Source organism: Cajanus cajan, chromosome 8, assembly GCF_000230855.2.
Source record: "Cajanus cajan strain Asha chromosome 8, NIPB_CcT2T_4, whole genome shotgun sequence".
Classification (NCBI taxonomy): Eukaryota; Viridiplantae; Streptophyta; class Magnoliopsida; order Fabales; family Fabaceae; genus Cajanus; species Cajanus cajan.
The window spans coordinates 10,492,721-10,506,139 of NC_138524.1; the positions used below are offsets into that span (position 1 = coordinate 10,492,721).

General features: G+C 32.1%; 2 protein-coding genes across 2 annotated transcripts; both read right to left on the reverse strand.

The window, feature by feature from the left end:
* Positions 1 to 1,571: 1,571 nt before the first annotated feature.
* On the reverse strand, positions 1,572 to 9,942 carry LOC109798501 (serine/threonine-protein kinase Nek5-like). Its single transcript, XM_020358817.3, has 15 exons — positions 9,159 to 9,942; positions 8,964 to 9,030; positions 8,775 to 8,840; positions 8,570 to 8,616; positions 8,375 to 8,420; positions 8,204 to 8,284; positions 8,071 to 8,113; positions 7,931 to 7,980; positions 6,855 to 6,936; positions 6,728 to 6,777; positions 6,329 to 6,402; positions 5,813 to 5,864; positions 5,081 to 5,719; positions 3,268 to 4,981; positions 1,572 to 2,635 (listed from the first exon to the last, which is right to left on the reverse strand). The coding sequence occupies exons 1-14, from the start codon at positions 9,254 to 9,256 to the stop codon at positions 3,269 to 3,271; spliced, it is 3,108 nt and encodes a 1,035-aa protein (XP_020214406.2). The 5' UTR covers positions 9,257 to 9,942; the 3' UTR covers positions 1,572 to 2,635; position 3,268.
* Positions 1,874 to 2,506, reverse strand: LOC109799218 (uncharacterized). The gene has a single exon (XM_020359771.1). It carries the CDS (start codon positions 2,504 to 2,506, stop codon positions 1,874 to 1,876), a length of 633 nt encoding a protein of 210 aa, XP_020215360.1.
* Positions 9,943 to 13,419: the final 3,477 nt, after the last annotated feature.

Here is a 13,419-nt window from a genome sequence, read left to right on the forward strand (position 1 = left end):
GAATATTTACTATATATAGCCAAAAAACCTTAATTTTAGGAAACTATAAATTAAAGAATTTGTTTCAATATAAAATAAATTTCTATTTTGAAACAAGTTTATCTTAATTTAAAGATTTATTTTAAAAAATAAAATTGAAAGTTAGTTTATAGTTAATTAATGCATTAAATAAGTTTATATCATGGACTATGATAATTAATTAATATATAGATTTATTATTTTTATAATAAAAAATTGGTCATGGGCTGACCCTAGTCCATAGGGTTTTATGAGCTCTTTTATCTCGTGGACTTCTTGGTTTTGTCGACTTTTTAGCTTTAACCCATGTTGGTTAAGGTTGACAAGTTTAACTCCCAAGACTACAGGCAGGAGTCAATTATATGTTGGAGATCCTCAAATTAAATACTTCCGTCTACATACAATATATTTGGTTTATCGTTTAAGAGCTTTTAAACAGGAGTTTGCGTGTTCTAATGGATAAAACGGAGAAATACAATAAGATATTTGTTTTAGTTTGAACATAGATTACATTTAATCAAACTTTTTTTCAAACATATACTTAGTAATTAGCCAAAATTTAGTAGTGTTCGATTAAACATATGACTTTATTTGTTAAAATTGAAGCCAGTAGAGAGATTTACTAGAAAAATTTCAACCCTAATATCAAAAAGTCTCCTTAAATAAATATGTTTATCAAAGTAAGATTTTAATAATCACAAAAGCCAAAAAGGTTTTGAATCCTCATCATAAAAAATGTAAACTCATCGGATCCTAGGCCATTTGCCAACCAACAACTTATAAAATTACATACCTACAAAGAAAGAGTACGATTTTCTAATGGCGGGGTATATCATGTTACTAGCTTTGAAAAAAAATGTTTCCAAAGCAACTTGTATTTTAGATAGATTCTCCAAACTCCTCAATATTATGTTGAGTTAATAACCAACCAGGAAACTTCAAAGATTCATTGCATAGTCCTTAACACCCTAGTAAGAAAGCAATATATTATAATAACAAAGTAAAATAGTCACATATATTCGTAAAACGGAACAACATACTTTTTCATTCAAAGTAAAAAGTTTCATCTCATGGCCTCACACATAATACATAGATATATAAAACAATCCTCTCTCTCTCTCTCAAGTTTGCTATACTATATTTAACAGCTATACAATTTAAACAGCCATATAGCAACATACATGTGCACTAAATTAAAGATCAGAAATAAAAAGAAAAAAAAGAAAAAGAAAAGGACAGTCCAGTGCTAGCGTTTCTTCATAAGTGACCCCACACTCGTCTTTCTTTCTTTTTTTCCAACTTAACACGTTGAAGTTAACAAGTAGGAAGAAGCATTCATTTGCCTTCTCTTCTTCCTCTCGTTAGATGAATAAATTGTTGAGTTAGATTTTTTAAAATTTCTAAATACAAGAAATTGATTTAGAATGATTTTTATATATATTTCTTATTCAAGTTTAGTTTAAATTAGGATACCGTAAATTATAAATAATTTTTAAATATCTGAGAATCAATAACTCTACTTTTTCTTATATTAGTATTGAGACCAGATACTATTGTTATAAAAAAAATTTCAATAAATTTCTAGTCACATCCCCATGTATTCATATGGTGCTAACCACTTTCTACGTGATATGCAATCAATTTTTTCTATTTACAAGATATCATTGAATATACTATCCTAAATCCTAAATCCTAAATTTAAAACTCTAAAATCCTAATAATTTTAGATAAAACTTATAGGGTGATAGTTATTGTTGATCCTGTTACCGATATAATACTTAGATTCTAATCGGAAAACAATGCTAACAATAACGCACAGAAACTGTAAGTTTTGACCGATAATTTCTAATATCTCCTAATCATGCCCCACTTTATTCTCAGTGTTGCAGTGCTTTCCTATGCCCAAAAGCTTGCCAGTGTCTTTTGTTGGAGAGAAGAACTCCACATCAAGATCCTTACACCGAACTTCCAACAACTTATCCTTGCTTGGCCATATTCCAGCTTGGAATCTAACCATAACATTCAACACCACGTTAAAGTTAACCACCCCTTTGTTCCAGTCCTTAACCAGAACCTCAGGCACCACTTTCTCGTGCGGATCCTTCACTTCCAAGTCAACCTTCACACTCTTGTTGGTCAACTTCTCGACGAACACGCTTTGTTGTTGCACTTCGGCCACTGAGTTCCACTCTTGACCATAAAGCATGGCTGCACGGTGAAGCACCACTTCGGTTTTGATCTTGCTCGGGTTTGTTACGGTTAGCACCACCTCGTACCTACCTCGTACCTGCGAATCCGAGACGTTGAAGTTGGTCACAGAAAGTGACGTCACCCCAAAACCAGGATCACGCGGATGCATGACGAGCCATGCTATGCTGATGATGGCCATCACGATGACAAAGATGATAACCACCACCAACCGGAGGCTGCGGATAAAGGAGTTGTCATGGCCAGTTCTTGTCGCGGTGTTATTGTTGGTTGGAGGCATTAGTTTTGGTTTTGGAAGAAGGGTTTGTCTTATCAATGATGCTAGCTAGTGTAGGCAAGTGCAATTTTGGCGCGGTGCGTTGTTATGTGCCTTTAACAGCACCACACAGTTTTTGTTATGATGATGAAGCTGGTAGAATTGACAAATAGAAGATAAGTTATATGAGGAATGAAAAAAACATTAAAAAACACACATATATAACTAGCAAAAACGCGTGTAACGTTTGCTTGTTATAGCACCTATGGTATAGGAAGGTTCCACGATGCTTCTAGGAAAGTAGGGAATCTAGGAAACTAAGCGGAAATAAGGTAACTACCTGTATCCACTGACGTAGTTTTCGACAATGACATTTCAAATTCTCTCTAGAATATAAGGAATCTTTATCTTATTCAGTCGAAAATTATAGTGTTGAGAAAACATTGCTATCTGATTACTAGTGGAAGCACGGTTTCTGTTTCTGGTAAATTAATAAGTAAACCCTTTTATGTTTTTTGGTTAGCTCCATTTAATCATAGCAACTCTTGTACAATAATATTTAACAACTATGCCGGGACACAGAATGTCCATACAATTAATCGTAAGCTGATGTTATTAATTTGTATGGTCACTATTTACAACAGCATAAAAGCACTGAAAGAATTACAATAATGAAAGAAGGGACAAACCCAATTTGTTCTCTTATGAATTCAAGTGGTACTTGAATAGCTATGAACTATTTAAGGGCAAATTTTAAACATCAAGTACAAATGAACTTATCATACCTCATGATGAGCGTCCACCACTTTCCTCAGACATCATTCCTTTGAGACTCTTGGCTAACCAAATGGCTGTCTCCCTGGGAGACACCTTGTCTTTCCCAAAGGGCTTCAGAACAACTTGAAGTTCCTCCAATCTGTTTTGCTGCAGCAACTCTGCAGACAACTCCAAGAGCTCTTCAAGTGCCTCTGCTCTCTGCCTGAAAGATTTCACATCCAATGTTTCCTTTGCTGGTAGTTTGTCTTCATTCATAGGTGTGGTGCATTTACTGAGCTCAGCAGAATCAGGTTCTGAAACTGAAGAAGGAGGGATACTCACATCTTGTTCCTTGTAACCAGGATGATCAGAAATGCTTGATTTCAAGCTAGAAGTATCAGAGAAACTTGAAGATTTAAGGACGGGAGGAGTGTTCAAGTTGTTCATTTCCATCTGATCAGAAATATTTGATTTCAAGGTTGTAACATCAGAGCAACTTGAAGATTTGAGGGTCAAAGGTGAGGTTATGTTCCTCATTTCTAGATCATCCCTCACAACATTGATAAACTTGCCAACATCTACATTTTGAACTCCCATCTCGACAGATTCCTTTACTGGCTGCTCACTTCCAACGCGGTAACTACTGTGGCGTATGACATGGATAACATCATCAAAGGCTGGAGGAAGATGGCCGGTATCAGGCCTTTCTGATGCTGGATTCTGCAACACAGTTCCTGTATCTTGCAAAACTTTCTGTCCTGATAATTTAGTGGTGGTAACCACAGGAACAGTTTCAGCCACCGGTGACAGATGCTCCCTCACTGTGAATTTGTCATCACCAGGAGATTTGCATCCAAGTCTTGGCTGGCTAACTATATCAGGCTCACTAACTGGACTAACTTCTACATGAACAGACTTTTCTCCAGAACTTGGGGGTGCTTGTTTGGGAGACTTGGTTAAAGGCATTTCCTTGGAAATATCTTGAAAATCATTGATTTCTTTGTTGGCTTCAGCAGATAGGTCTGCAGATCTATTATCACAAGTAGATATAGTTGTCTGGTTTATAACAAGACCACCTTCTGAAGCAAGTGTTAGCTTGGAATCTTCAACATGGTGATCTCGAGTTAAACTGGAACTCACTTTCTCATTACTACTACTAGTATTCTGAAAATTCATGGTAACCCCACAGGTTTCTTTAGGAACTTTTTCAACCATCTTACAATGTGCACAAGTTGTTGGTGGCACACTGTCAGGACATGATTCCACACCTACAATATGGTTTACATTCTCATGATCAGGAAGTGTCTGCTGTTCTCTCATGTCAATAAAAGTTGTTGCATCATCAGCAAGTTCACATCCTTGTATAGAAACTGAAGATGAGGCAGAATTGCTGCTGTCTGTCTGCATTCCTTTGGAACTTCTTTCAAAAGCCTTATGAGGCTCTCTAGTAACCTGTCTAGAAATATGTGGTAAATTGCCATTGGCCAATTGATAATGGCTCATCTCAGGTTCCAGGGATACTTTATTTGTGCCTAGCTTCCCAGTATCATTTGCTACATTTGGAACATCTATTCCAGCCAGCCTCATTCTTCCAGAAAATGAAGGTCTTCTAAGTAAGCTTGGGGGAGTCCTTTGCCTTGGTTTGGGAGGAACTCCATCTCCTTCTACTTGTTTGACATGTCCAGATGGTGGAGTCAAATCATGTCTAGGTTTAACTTTTGGTGAGGCTTCTGTCATCAGCAACTGTCAGCATACAGAAATAAAATACCATTAATGAATGTCAATGTCATGAGGAACTCTTTAGGTAGTGCTGGTAACATAGATAATTTCAAATGATGATACCTGATGCTTTGAATGATGTGATCCCTGCATTCTTTTTGCAGAGTCGGGGGTTGCCCTTGCAAGTGCAACAGTTGGTGAATCTAAATTAGGCTTCACACTTGGAGCAATAAAATTAGGTTTAGGCAATTTAGACAATGTTTCTGTGCTTATTTTCTGTGTTGGTACACCGCCAGGCTTTATGCGATTGCCTCTCATTGGAGAAGTTGCTTCTCTAACTTTTCCTTCTTTCAATGCCATCATTATGTTTCTAATTGTTTTTGGCTGCTTAGATTCAACATTAGAGTGGTGTTCATTATGAGATGGTTTCATCACCTCTTGCTCAGCTGTTTTGGTATTGGCAATGGCATTACTAGAGCCATTTTCTTCGTCTGAGCCATCATCATCAATTGATATTTGATCTGTCTCAGTGGCTTTGTTATCACACTTAGGTACTGCTGTTGCAATGTTTTTCTCATTTGACATCAAACTATCTTTGTCACTACTTGAACTATTGCTGTTTTGGCTTTCAGCCATATTTTTTCGAGGATCATTGACAGCAGAAATTGGTTTTTCAGGAGAACAGGTTGTTGGAGGACTGAAAGATGGACGATATTGGTCAACATAAGGCTGCAAATAGGGGTGCTTTAACACCTCAGATGCCTGTGAAAAATATGAAGTGAAGATATTTAGAAAAAGCAATAATATTTAACCATTTCCACATTGGAAATTAATGATTCTCAAAAAAAGGCTTACTGTTGGCCGATGCTCAGGATTTTTTCTTAGCATGCCCTTTATCAATGTTTTCCTGTAGTTACAGTAGTCAACAACTTAGATTCTTGAAGAGAAAAATAACAAATTGAACTAGTAAGTAAACAAAACTTGATCTTTCTCATCAACTGCTAGAAGATGCTTTAAATTTTTCCTAATTCCAATGCAAGCCTTCATATTTCACAGACATTGTCCTATATGGTCCTTTCTATATGAATAGCAGAAACATCTTAAGATGCATGGTTTCACAAACATTGTTTTTTTTAATCTTAAGTAGCTTTGCTAGACCTACAGCTCATATTCGACGGTGATTATAAAAAAAAACAATGGAGAATAAACAAAGTTGGAGTTGCACAGCAAAATGCACTCTATGGCCTTAACACGGGTAAATGTGTGCACAGTAGCAAGTAACAACTATATCTCACTGTCTTAAACCGGCTTTCATCATGAAGGGTAGTGACAAAAGAATATTAATCTCCCCAAAAGCAGATGGAAACTTACAACGAAGGGGAATAACATGGAGGCAAAGGGCCAATGGAAGAACGGTTTATCTTGCTTATCAATCCTGCCATATCCTGAAACATGATTTACCATGCCATTGTTAAAACCCAAGAAATAAACCATGGTGAGATACCTCCACATACATAAAACATAATTGTCTATATATACCGCAGAGAATCACATGAAACATATTCTACCAACAAGAAAACATCACTCAACAACTCTAATCAACAAAGTTCAAGAAAAATATTAGGAAACTATATGTTGAGTAGAACATATCTTGTAGGTGGTAGCTTTTCAAACTCTGATAAAAACTTAGCATGCAATCTACTTCTTCAATTAAACGAATTACATCCTAACTATAACTATTTTAAAGTAAAAAATCAAAAGAAATCTTACAAAAGCTTTAAAAGCAGGGCGATGAGCAGCCATCTCGTATATACAGCACCCTGAGCAAGAAAAATGCCTTTTAGCTGCGGCAAAACCAAATCTGCAAGTATTAGATACTAGGTTGTAAAATACATACCTAGTGACCAAATATCAGATTTGAATCCATACGGAATATCAGCAAGCAGTTCAGGGCACATGTAATTAGGAGTTCCTACCACCTGTACAGAAACATTTACAGCAATTATTAATTCAATATGTGGTTACTATGAATTTGTATATAAGCGTAACACTAATCATATGGAATTAAAAGTTGGTAGCATTGTCATATTTCAAACCTCTAGAAGTTGAACATTATTAAAATATGAATTTTGTCCACACAAAATATGAGATAATAAACAAGTTTGCAACAGCAAGGTCTCTCAGCTGAAAGAGCCCGAATTCTAGAAAAGATCTTGTCCTATTATCAATAAGAGCAATAACACTTTTCTTATCTATCAAATTTCAAGCAAGCAAGCAAATTCAGTTCACTCAAACAACACTCAATTCCTATTTCCACTATTTTCTTTGTCTGAAATATAGTTTGTAACTTAAAAGGATCAGGAAAATAACGCTTGCTCACTAGAGGGAAAGGTATGGGGCTGAAAATTTATGTTTTGCATGAAGCAAACATTATTGTTCCCCTTTTTTTGAAGAAAAGGGAACTGATTAAACAAATTAATTCCGACGGCCATACTTTCTGTTACTTTAAAATGAAAAATGTTTTGGTGAACGTCTAGTTTCACTATAAAAAATAAATGAGATGTAAGGTGTGAAGGAACAAATAAATTTAACAATAGGATAATTTTAACTAAACATAGTTCAGATGATATTATTAGTCCTTGGCTGGCTTGGCCAATAGATGAAAAGCTCAGTAACAATTAAAAATGTTGAAGCTTCTGGTTCTCATAAACAAATCAAGTATTATGGAGCAAAAATTAGATGTCCAAATAACTATGCATGCCTATTTGACAATTAGAATTGATGTCTTCTTAGTATATCTCTATAAGTCTACACAAGACCTAGAAAGAAAAGGTTATGATTTAAAGATGAAAAACTCTAAAATCGTAAATGGAAACTTGATAGGAAAAATGTTTTGCATGAATCTTAGAGATCTTTTTTGAGCAAAAAGAGAAGATAAAGAAGAAAGCAACATGTTCCCAGTGTTACACATACCGAAGATGCCAAATCATCTGCTTTTAGTGTCTTAGCAAGCCCAAAATCCCCTGCATGACAGAAAAATAAGGACAAATTCAGATGAGGACTTAAAAACCTATCTCCAATATAATCAAAGATGGGTAGGTAGGTGAACTCACCTAGGCGAACATCCTGATCCTTGGTAAGAAAGATGTTGGAACACTGTCAACAGAGTCAACAAAATCAGACTTAATACATTTAAAATGAAAGACAAGAATCATAGACCATATAGTCTGTTTCATAAAAGTATACCTTTAGGTCACGATGTAAAACAAAATTTGAATGCAGGTATTCCACTGCCAACAGTAATTGAGTGAACCATTTGCAGAGTTTCTGAGCAATTTCAACAACATTCAAAGTAAGCCATGGGAAAAGAATACACGCATAAAAAAACACAAACTCACAAACTTGGGACAACAATACCTCCTCAGGAAAGTAAGCACCGTTTAATTTTTTCATCAATTCAGCCCTGTTACAGATTTGAAGAGAAAATAAGCATAAAAAACTTTTAAATAACTGGAGAGAACAAGTATAGTAAACTTTAAGAGATTGAGCATATAAAATATGAACTTCCACTGTTCCACATGACACTGCTAGTTCATAGGTATATATACTCACATGTCTCCACCTTCACAGTATCCAGTCACAATGCAGACATAGCAACCCTACAGCAGAAGTAGAATGTGCTTAGCTGAAAAGTAAATGGTCATAATTCTCACACTTCTAGTTTACAACAGAGAGTGCAATAGTGTAATTGTCAACAATTAGTTGAAAGAAACCAGGACTATGATTACATTACACAAAAACTTAAAGGATCTCTCACCTTCTCAACCCATGCCTCCTTGAATTCCACAATGTAAGGATGCTGGATTCGAGCAATAAGAGCCATCTACAATTCCAACAAGCAACAACAGTCAAATCCCCTCCACAAACAGAAGCAGATTCCAGATACATGAAATAAATCAACAAGCAGCGATAACCAAAAAGCGTGCACACGTGCGCAAGAACTCACTTCTTGATGAGCAGATCTTCTGCATCGTTCAGTCTGCCTTGCAAGCCTGATTTTTTTCAACACATATCTGCAACAGAATAAAATGAAGCTTCAGTTTCAGTTATCAAACTTACAAACCTACTCATCAACGAATTTCTCATGAAGAAACAAACAAATATAACCCCATCAATGAAATGCAAAAGTGGTGACAATTACTTCTTCTTCTCAGCCTTGTGATTAACAAGAATAGCAGCTCCAAATGCTCCTCGACCGATCTGCTCCATGATCTCATACTGATCCATCCGAGACTCCATTGCGCTCGATCCACCAACACTCAATTCCTCAACCCCCGAAACAACACAAGCAAAAAGAAGAAAACCAACAAAAACCAATAACTAGCAAGCAGCAACCAATCTCACACCATTCCCCACTTCCCACGTCTCAAATTGAAACCATTTTCTAAGCCTCAAAAACTAGTAGTCCTAGCCATAGTTCTTTTCCACCCAGTGTTGCAACAACCTTGTTCTACATTGCTTCCTCAATAGATTAGAATCATTTGCAACTCAAATACCGTGTGGATTTCTTCTCATCCTCCTCTACACTCTGCTATAGTTTCGTTCCACTGTCCCTCATTAGTCCCTTGACAGCAACAATGGGCAATAATAGCATACCCATGATGATTTTCTCAGAATTTGCAAAGAAGATGATTGAAAGCTTCAACCTTTGTTCACAAGTTGAAGGAAAAAAACAAAGTACTAGTACAACACAAACCCACGCACTCTCTCTCTCTAACTATGTCACAACTGAATTGAAGAGCTTGAACTTTGAAGACACTCTCTCTCTCTAACTATGTCACTACTGAATTGAAAAGTTTGAAGAGAGAGAAAGAGCTAAGAGGGTGCTTATGGGTGTGCTTGGTTATTCGCCGACAGACACAGCTGGTCTACCTGGTTCCAAGCTTTCATTTTTTGTTAGTTTATTTCGATTTTTTTATTTTTATTTTAACTTATTATTATTTTTTTTTCCATCTTCTTCTTCTTCCTTCCAAATTTAGTGTCCATTAATGGATATACAAAGGGTGTCACCTTCGTGGGTGGAAAGCCATTGCCATAACAAGACACATTTCGATTAATTGGAGAAAAAAATATGTGCCACTATATTTAGTATTAATATTATGATACTGATATTTAACCATTTTGATTTTGTTGGATGTAAGAAATAAGTCTAATCCTGAAATACAAGTCATGCTGATTAAATTTGATGCATTTAAAAAAGAATTGTTTGGTCTTAATGATAGGGAAAATAAGTAGTATGATCAAATTTTACAGATACTTATAACATGTGGTATTTTTTAGAATAGTATTTTTGTAATCGCTTAAAACATTATTCATATATATGATGGAGTATTATAAGAACCGTTTATTTAAAATAAAATTGAAGAGAACAAACAGTTGAATCACTGAACATGTACAATGACAATAAACTAAAGCATCCCTTCACAGCTTTAATCTTTATTGGAAAGTGGATATATTTTCAATAATATCACAGGATAGGTTGGTGTCTTTATTTAACCGAAAAAGAAAACACATGATAGGAGAAAATTATGTTTATCAAGAATTTTGTACTTTTCAACATTTCCTTTTAACAAAAGGACATATGGAAGTAAACAAAAAGAAAGAACTTTTATAGATTATGAAAAAAAAATGATGGTCTAAATTGAAAGTGACCGTACGAATTAGCAATATATAAAATGTCATTTCTTTTGCTAGACACTGTCAATACTATTAACTATTAGACGATTGTTAAAGAAATTTCAAGCCATAATAATCATGATAATAATAATAGTAACATAATAATAAAGAAAGTATAAGATGCATTATGTTAAAATAATGTATGTTAAACGAAAATCACGATTTCCAAACATAATTAATTTTTAATTATTAATTTTAAGATACTAATGTTCTTAAATATATATATATACAAAATAATCTTTCATAGTTACTTACTTTAATGAAAATAAAGTTAAAAGAAAAAAGATGTATCTAGTTACAGTACTTAAAATTATTTGTTGTTTAATATGTGTCAAGTTACAGTTAGAATTATCTATTGTTTCACACTGATTAATAAAAGTTTAATAATGTGTTTAATGAATAAATATTATATTTAATTATTATATTATAAAACTTAACTTGAGAAAAAATAATTTGTATTTATAAAAAGATTGAATATAATTTTTAGAAAACAAGAAAACATAAAAAAGAAAAACTAAGAAGAGGAAGTTAAGATAATTCAGGTCTTCTCTTTTTTAATTTATATAATAATAACACGATATGATGAATTATGATTTCTATTATATCTTATTTTTTTTATAAAATCATATCATATTTTATTTTGACACTATTTTATTGATATGAAATATTTATTAATTTTGTTAATAATTAATTTTTAAATAAAAGTTTAATTGACCACTTTTACCATAGTTTTCTCTTCTAATAATTATGTACGATTCTCAAAATTAAAGACATATTTTAAGAAATCTAGGCTTAATCCCACCAGAGCTAACAACATCATCTTTTTAGTTTTGTTTTAGTGTAACTAACTACATGGTTGATTCTTAATTTCTTACTAAGTTTGTTCTTTTTTAATTATCGATTAGGAAAAAATTGTTTCTATTTATCTATCATTTTCAAAGTTTAAAATTCCATTAATTATTGTTTTGTCAATTTATAATTAACGTACATTTATTACTAAATAAAAATGAATGCAAACATACTAGAAAAGTTAAAATTATTATATGAAAAACAGAAGAAAAAAAAAAGTATTTCTTGGTTTGTGTATAAAAGCCGTAAATGACTGTTAAAAATAAATAAAGGTAGTATTATTAATAATACAATAGTATATTTGATACTTTAATTATGTTTTCTTTTATCAAAGATATAATTTTTAATTAAATTAATTATGTTTAAATTTTTATAAATAATACTATTTTTTATCTTAATTATAAATAACATAGGACACATTATTTAGACCAAAAAAAGTAATGACATTAGTTATTTTTAATTAATGTTATCATAAATTTCAATTTTATTCTAAAGATACTCTTTATTTTAAGTGGTTGTTATATTTAATGTTAGTTATAAGTAAATACATAGAAAATAAAGTTAATAATTAATTAATGATATAAAATAAATTTATCCTTGATTAATATATAAAAATCATTGTTGTTTATAATTAAGTTAAAAAAATTCAATTTATTGCTTTACGATGAGAGATATGATGATTTTTTTTTTAGAAATAAAATTAAAAATAATAACTTAAAATTGTCATATTACAGTAACATTATTTTTTTAGATCAAACAAATCACAAATATGTTTAACAAAATATCTCTTACCCATATGATTTATCATTTAAAAAAAAATTAAATCAATAACATGACTAATTGCAGCTGGTTGAACTGAAACACTAATATCAATGAGATATTTTCTAAATTTCACGCACAATCAAATAAAATTGTGAGTTAAATTTTTCAAAAACATATATATATATATATATATATATATATATATATATATATGAGGAGGGTTCAAACGACACCGGTATAACTTTAACTAAGTGTTACACCGCTTAGTAACTTTATATTAAATGTAAATTTTGAAAATCCAACCGTTAGATTGAAAGTTCATATATCTTAGATTATATATGTTAAATTTTATATTAATCTAAGATGATTTGATATTTCATTCTCATAAAACAAAATTGACGTAATATATACATTTCAAAATATACTAAAATATGAACACTTTGATTACCTTCAAGTTGTTGTTCAATTTTAACAAAATTTGACATATATGATCTAAGAGATATAAACTTTCAATCTAACGGTTGGATGTTCAAAATTTACATTTAATATAAAGTTATTAAGCGTGTAACACTTAGTAAAAGTTACACCGGTGTCTTTTGAACCCTCCTCTATATATATATATATATATATATATATATATATATATATATATATATATATATATATATATAATACTTACACATAATTTGAAAAACTAGTTATTAAGAAGTATTCAAGTTATACATTGTCAAAGAGTTAAAGTATGCCATACGCTTACTACTAATATTAAAAACAAACTACACACTTATACATAAGAAACAAACTATATTAAAACATTCAACATTTAAAATTTAAAAACAAGATCTATCAAGTACAAATGTAGAGCGTCTACTGAAGTATTACAATGTTAATAATTAGTAAAAAGTCGCGTTAAACTTTTAGTTCAAATCTTAAACCTTTTTATTTTAGTGATTAACTCTAAACCTATAATAAAAATATAAAAATAATAATATATAATAATTAATCAATTAAACTAAATAAAATTAAATTTTCAACATCAAAATTTATAATATAGTCCTAACTTACTAGATTATTTTCTATCCATTTGAACTAATGATCAAAATCAATAAAAAAAA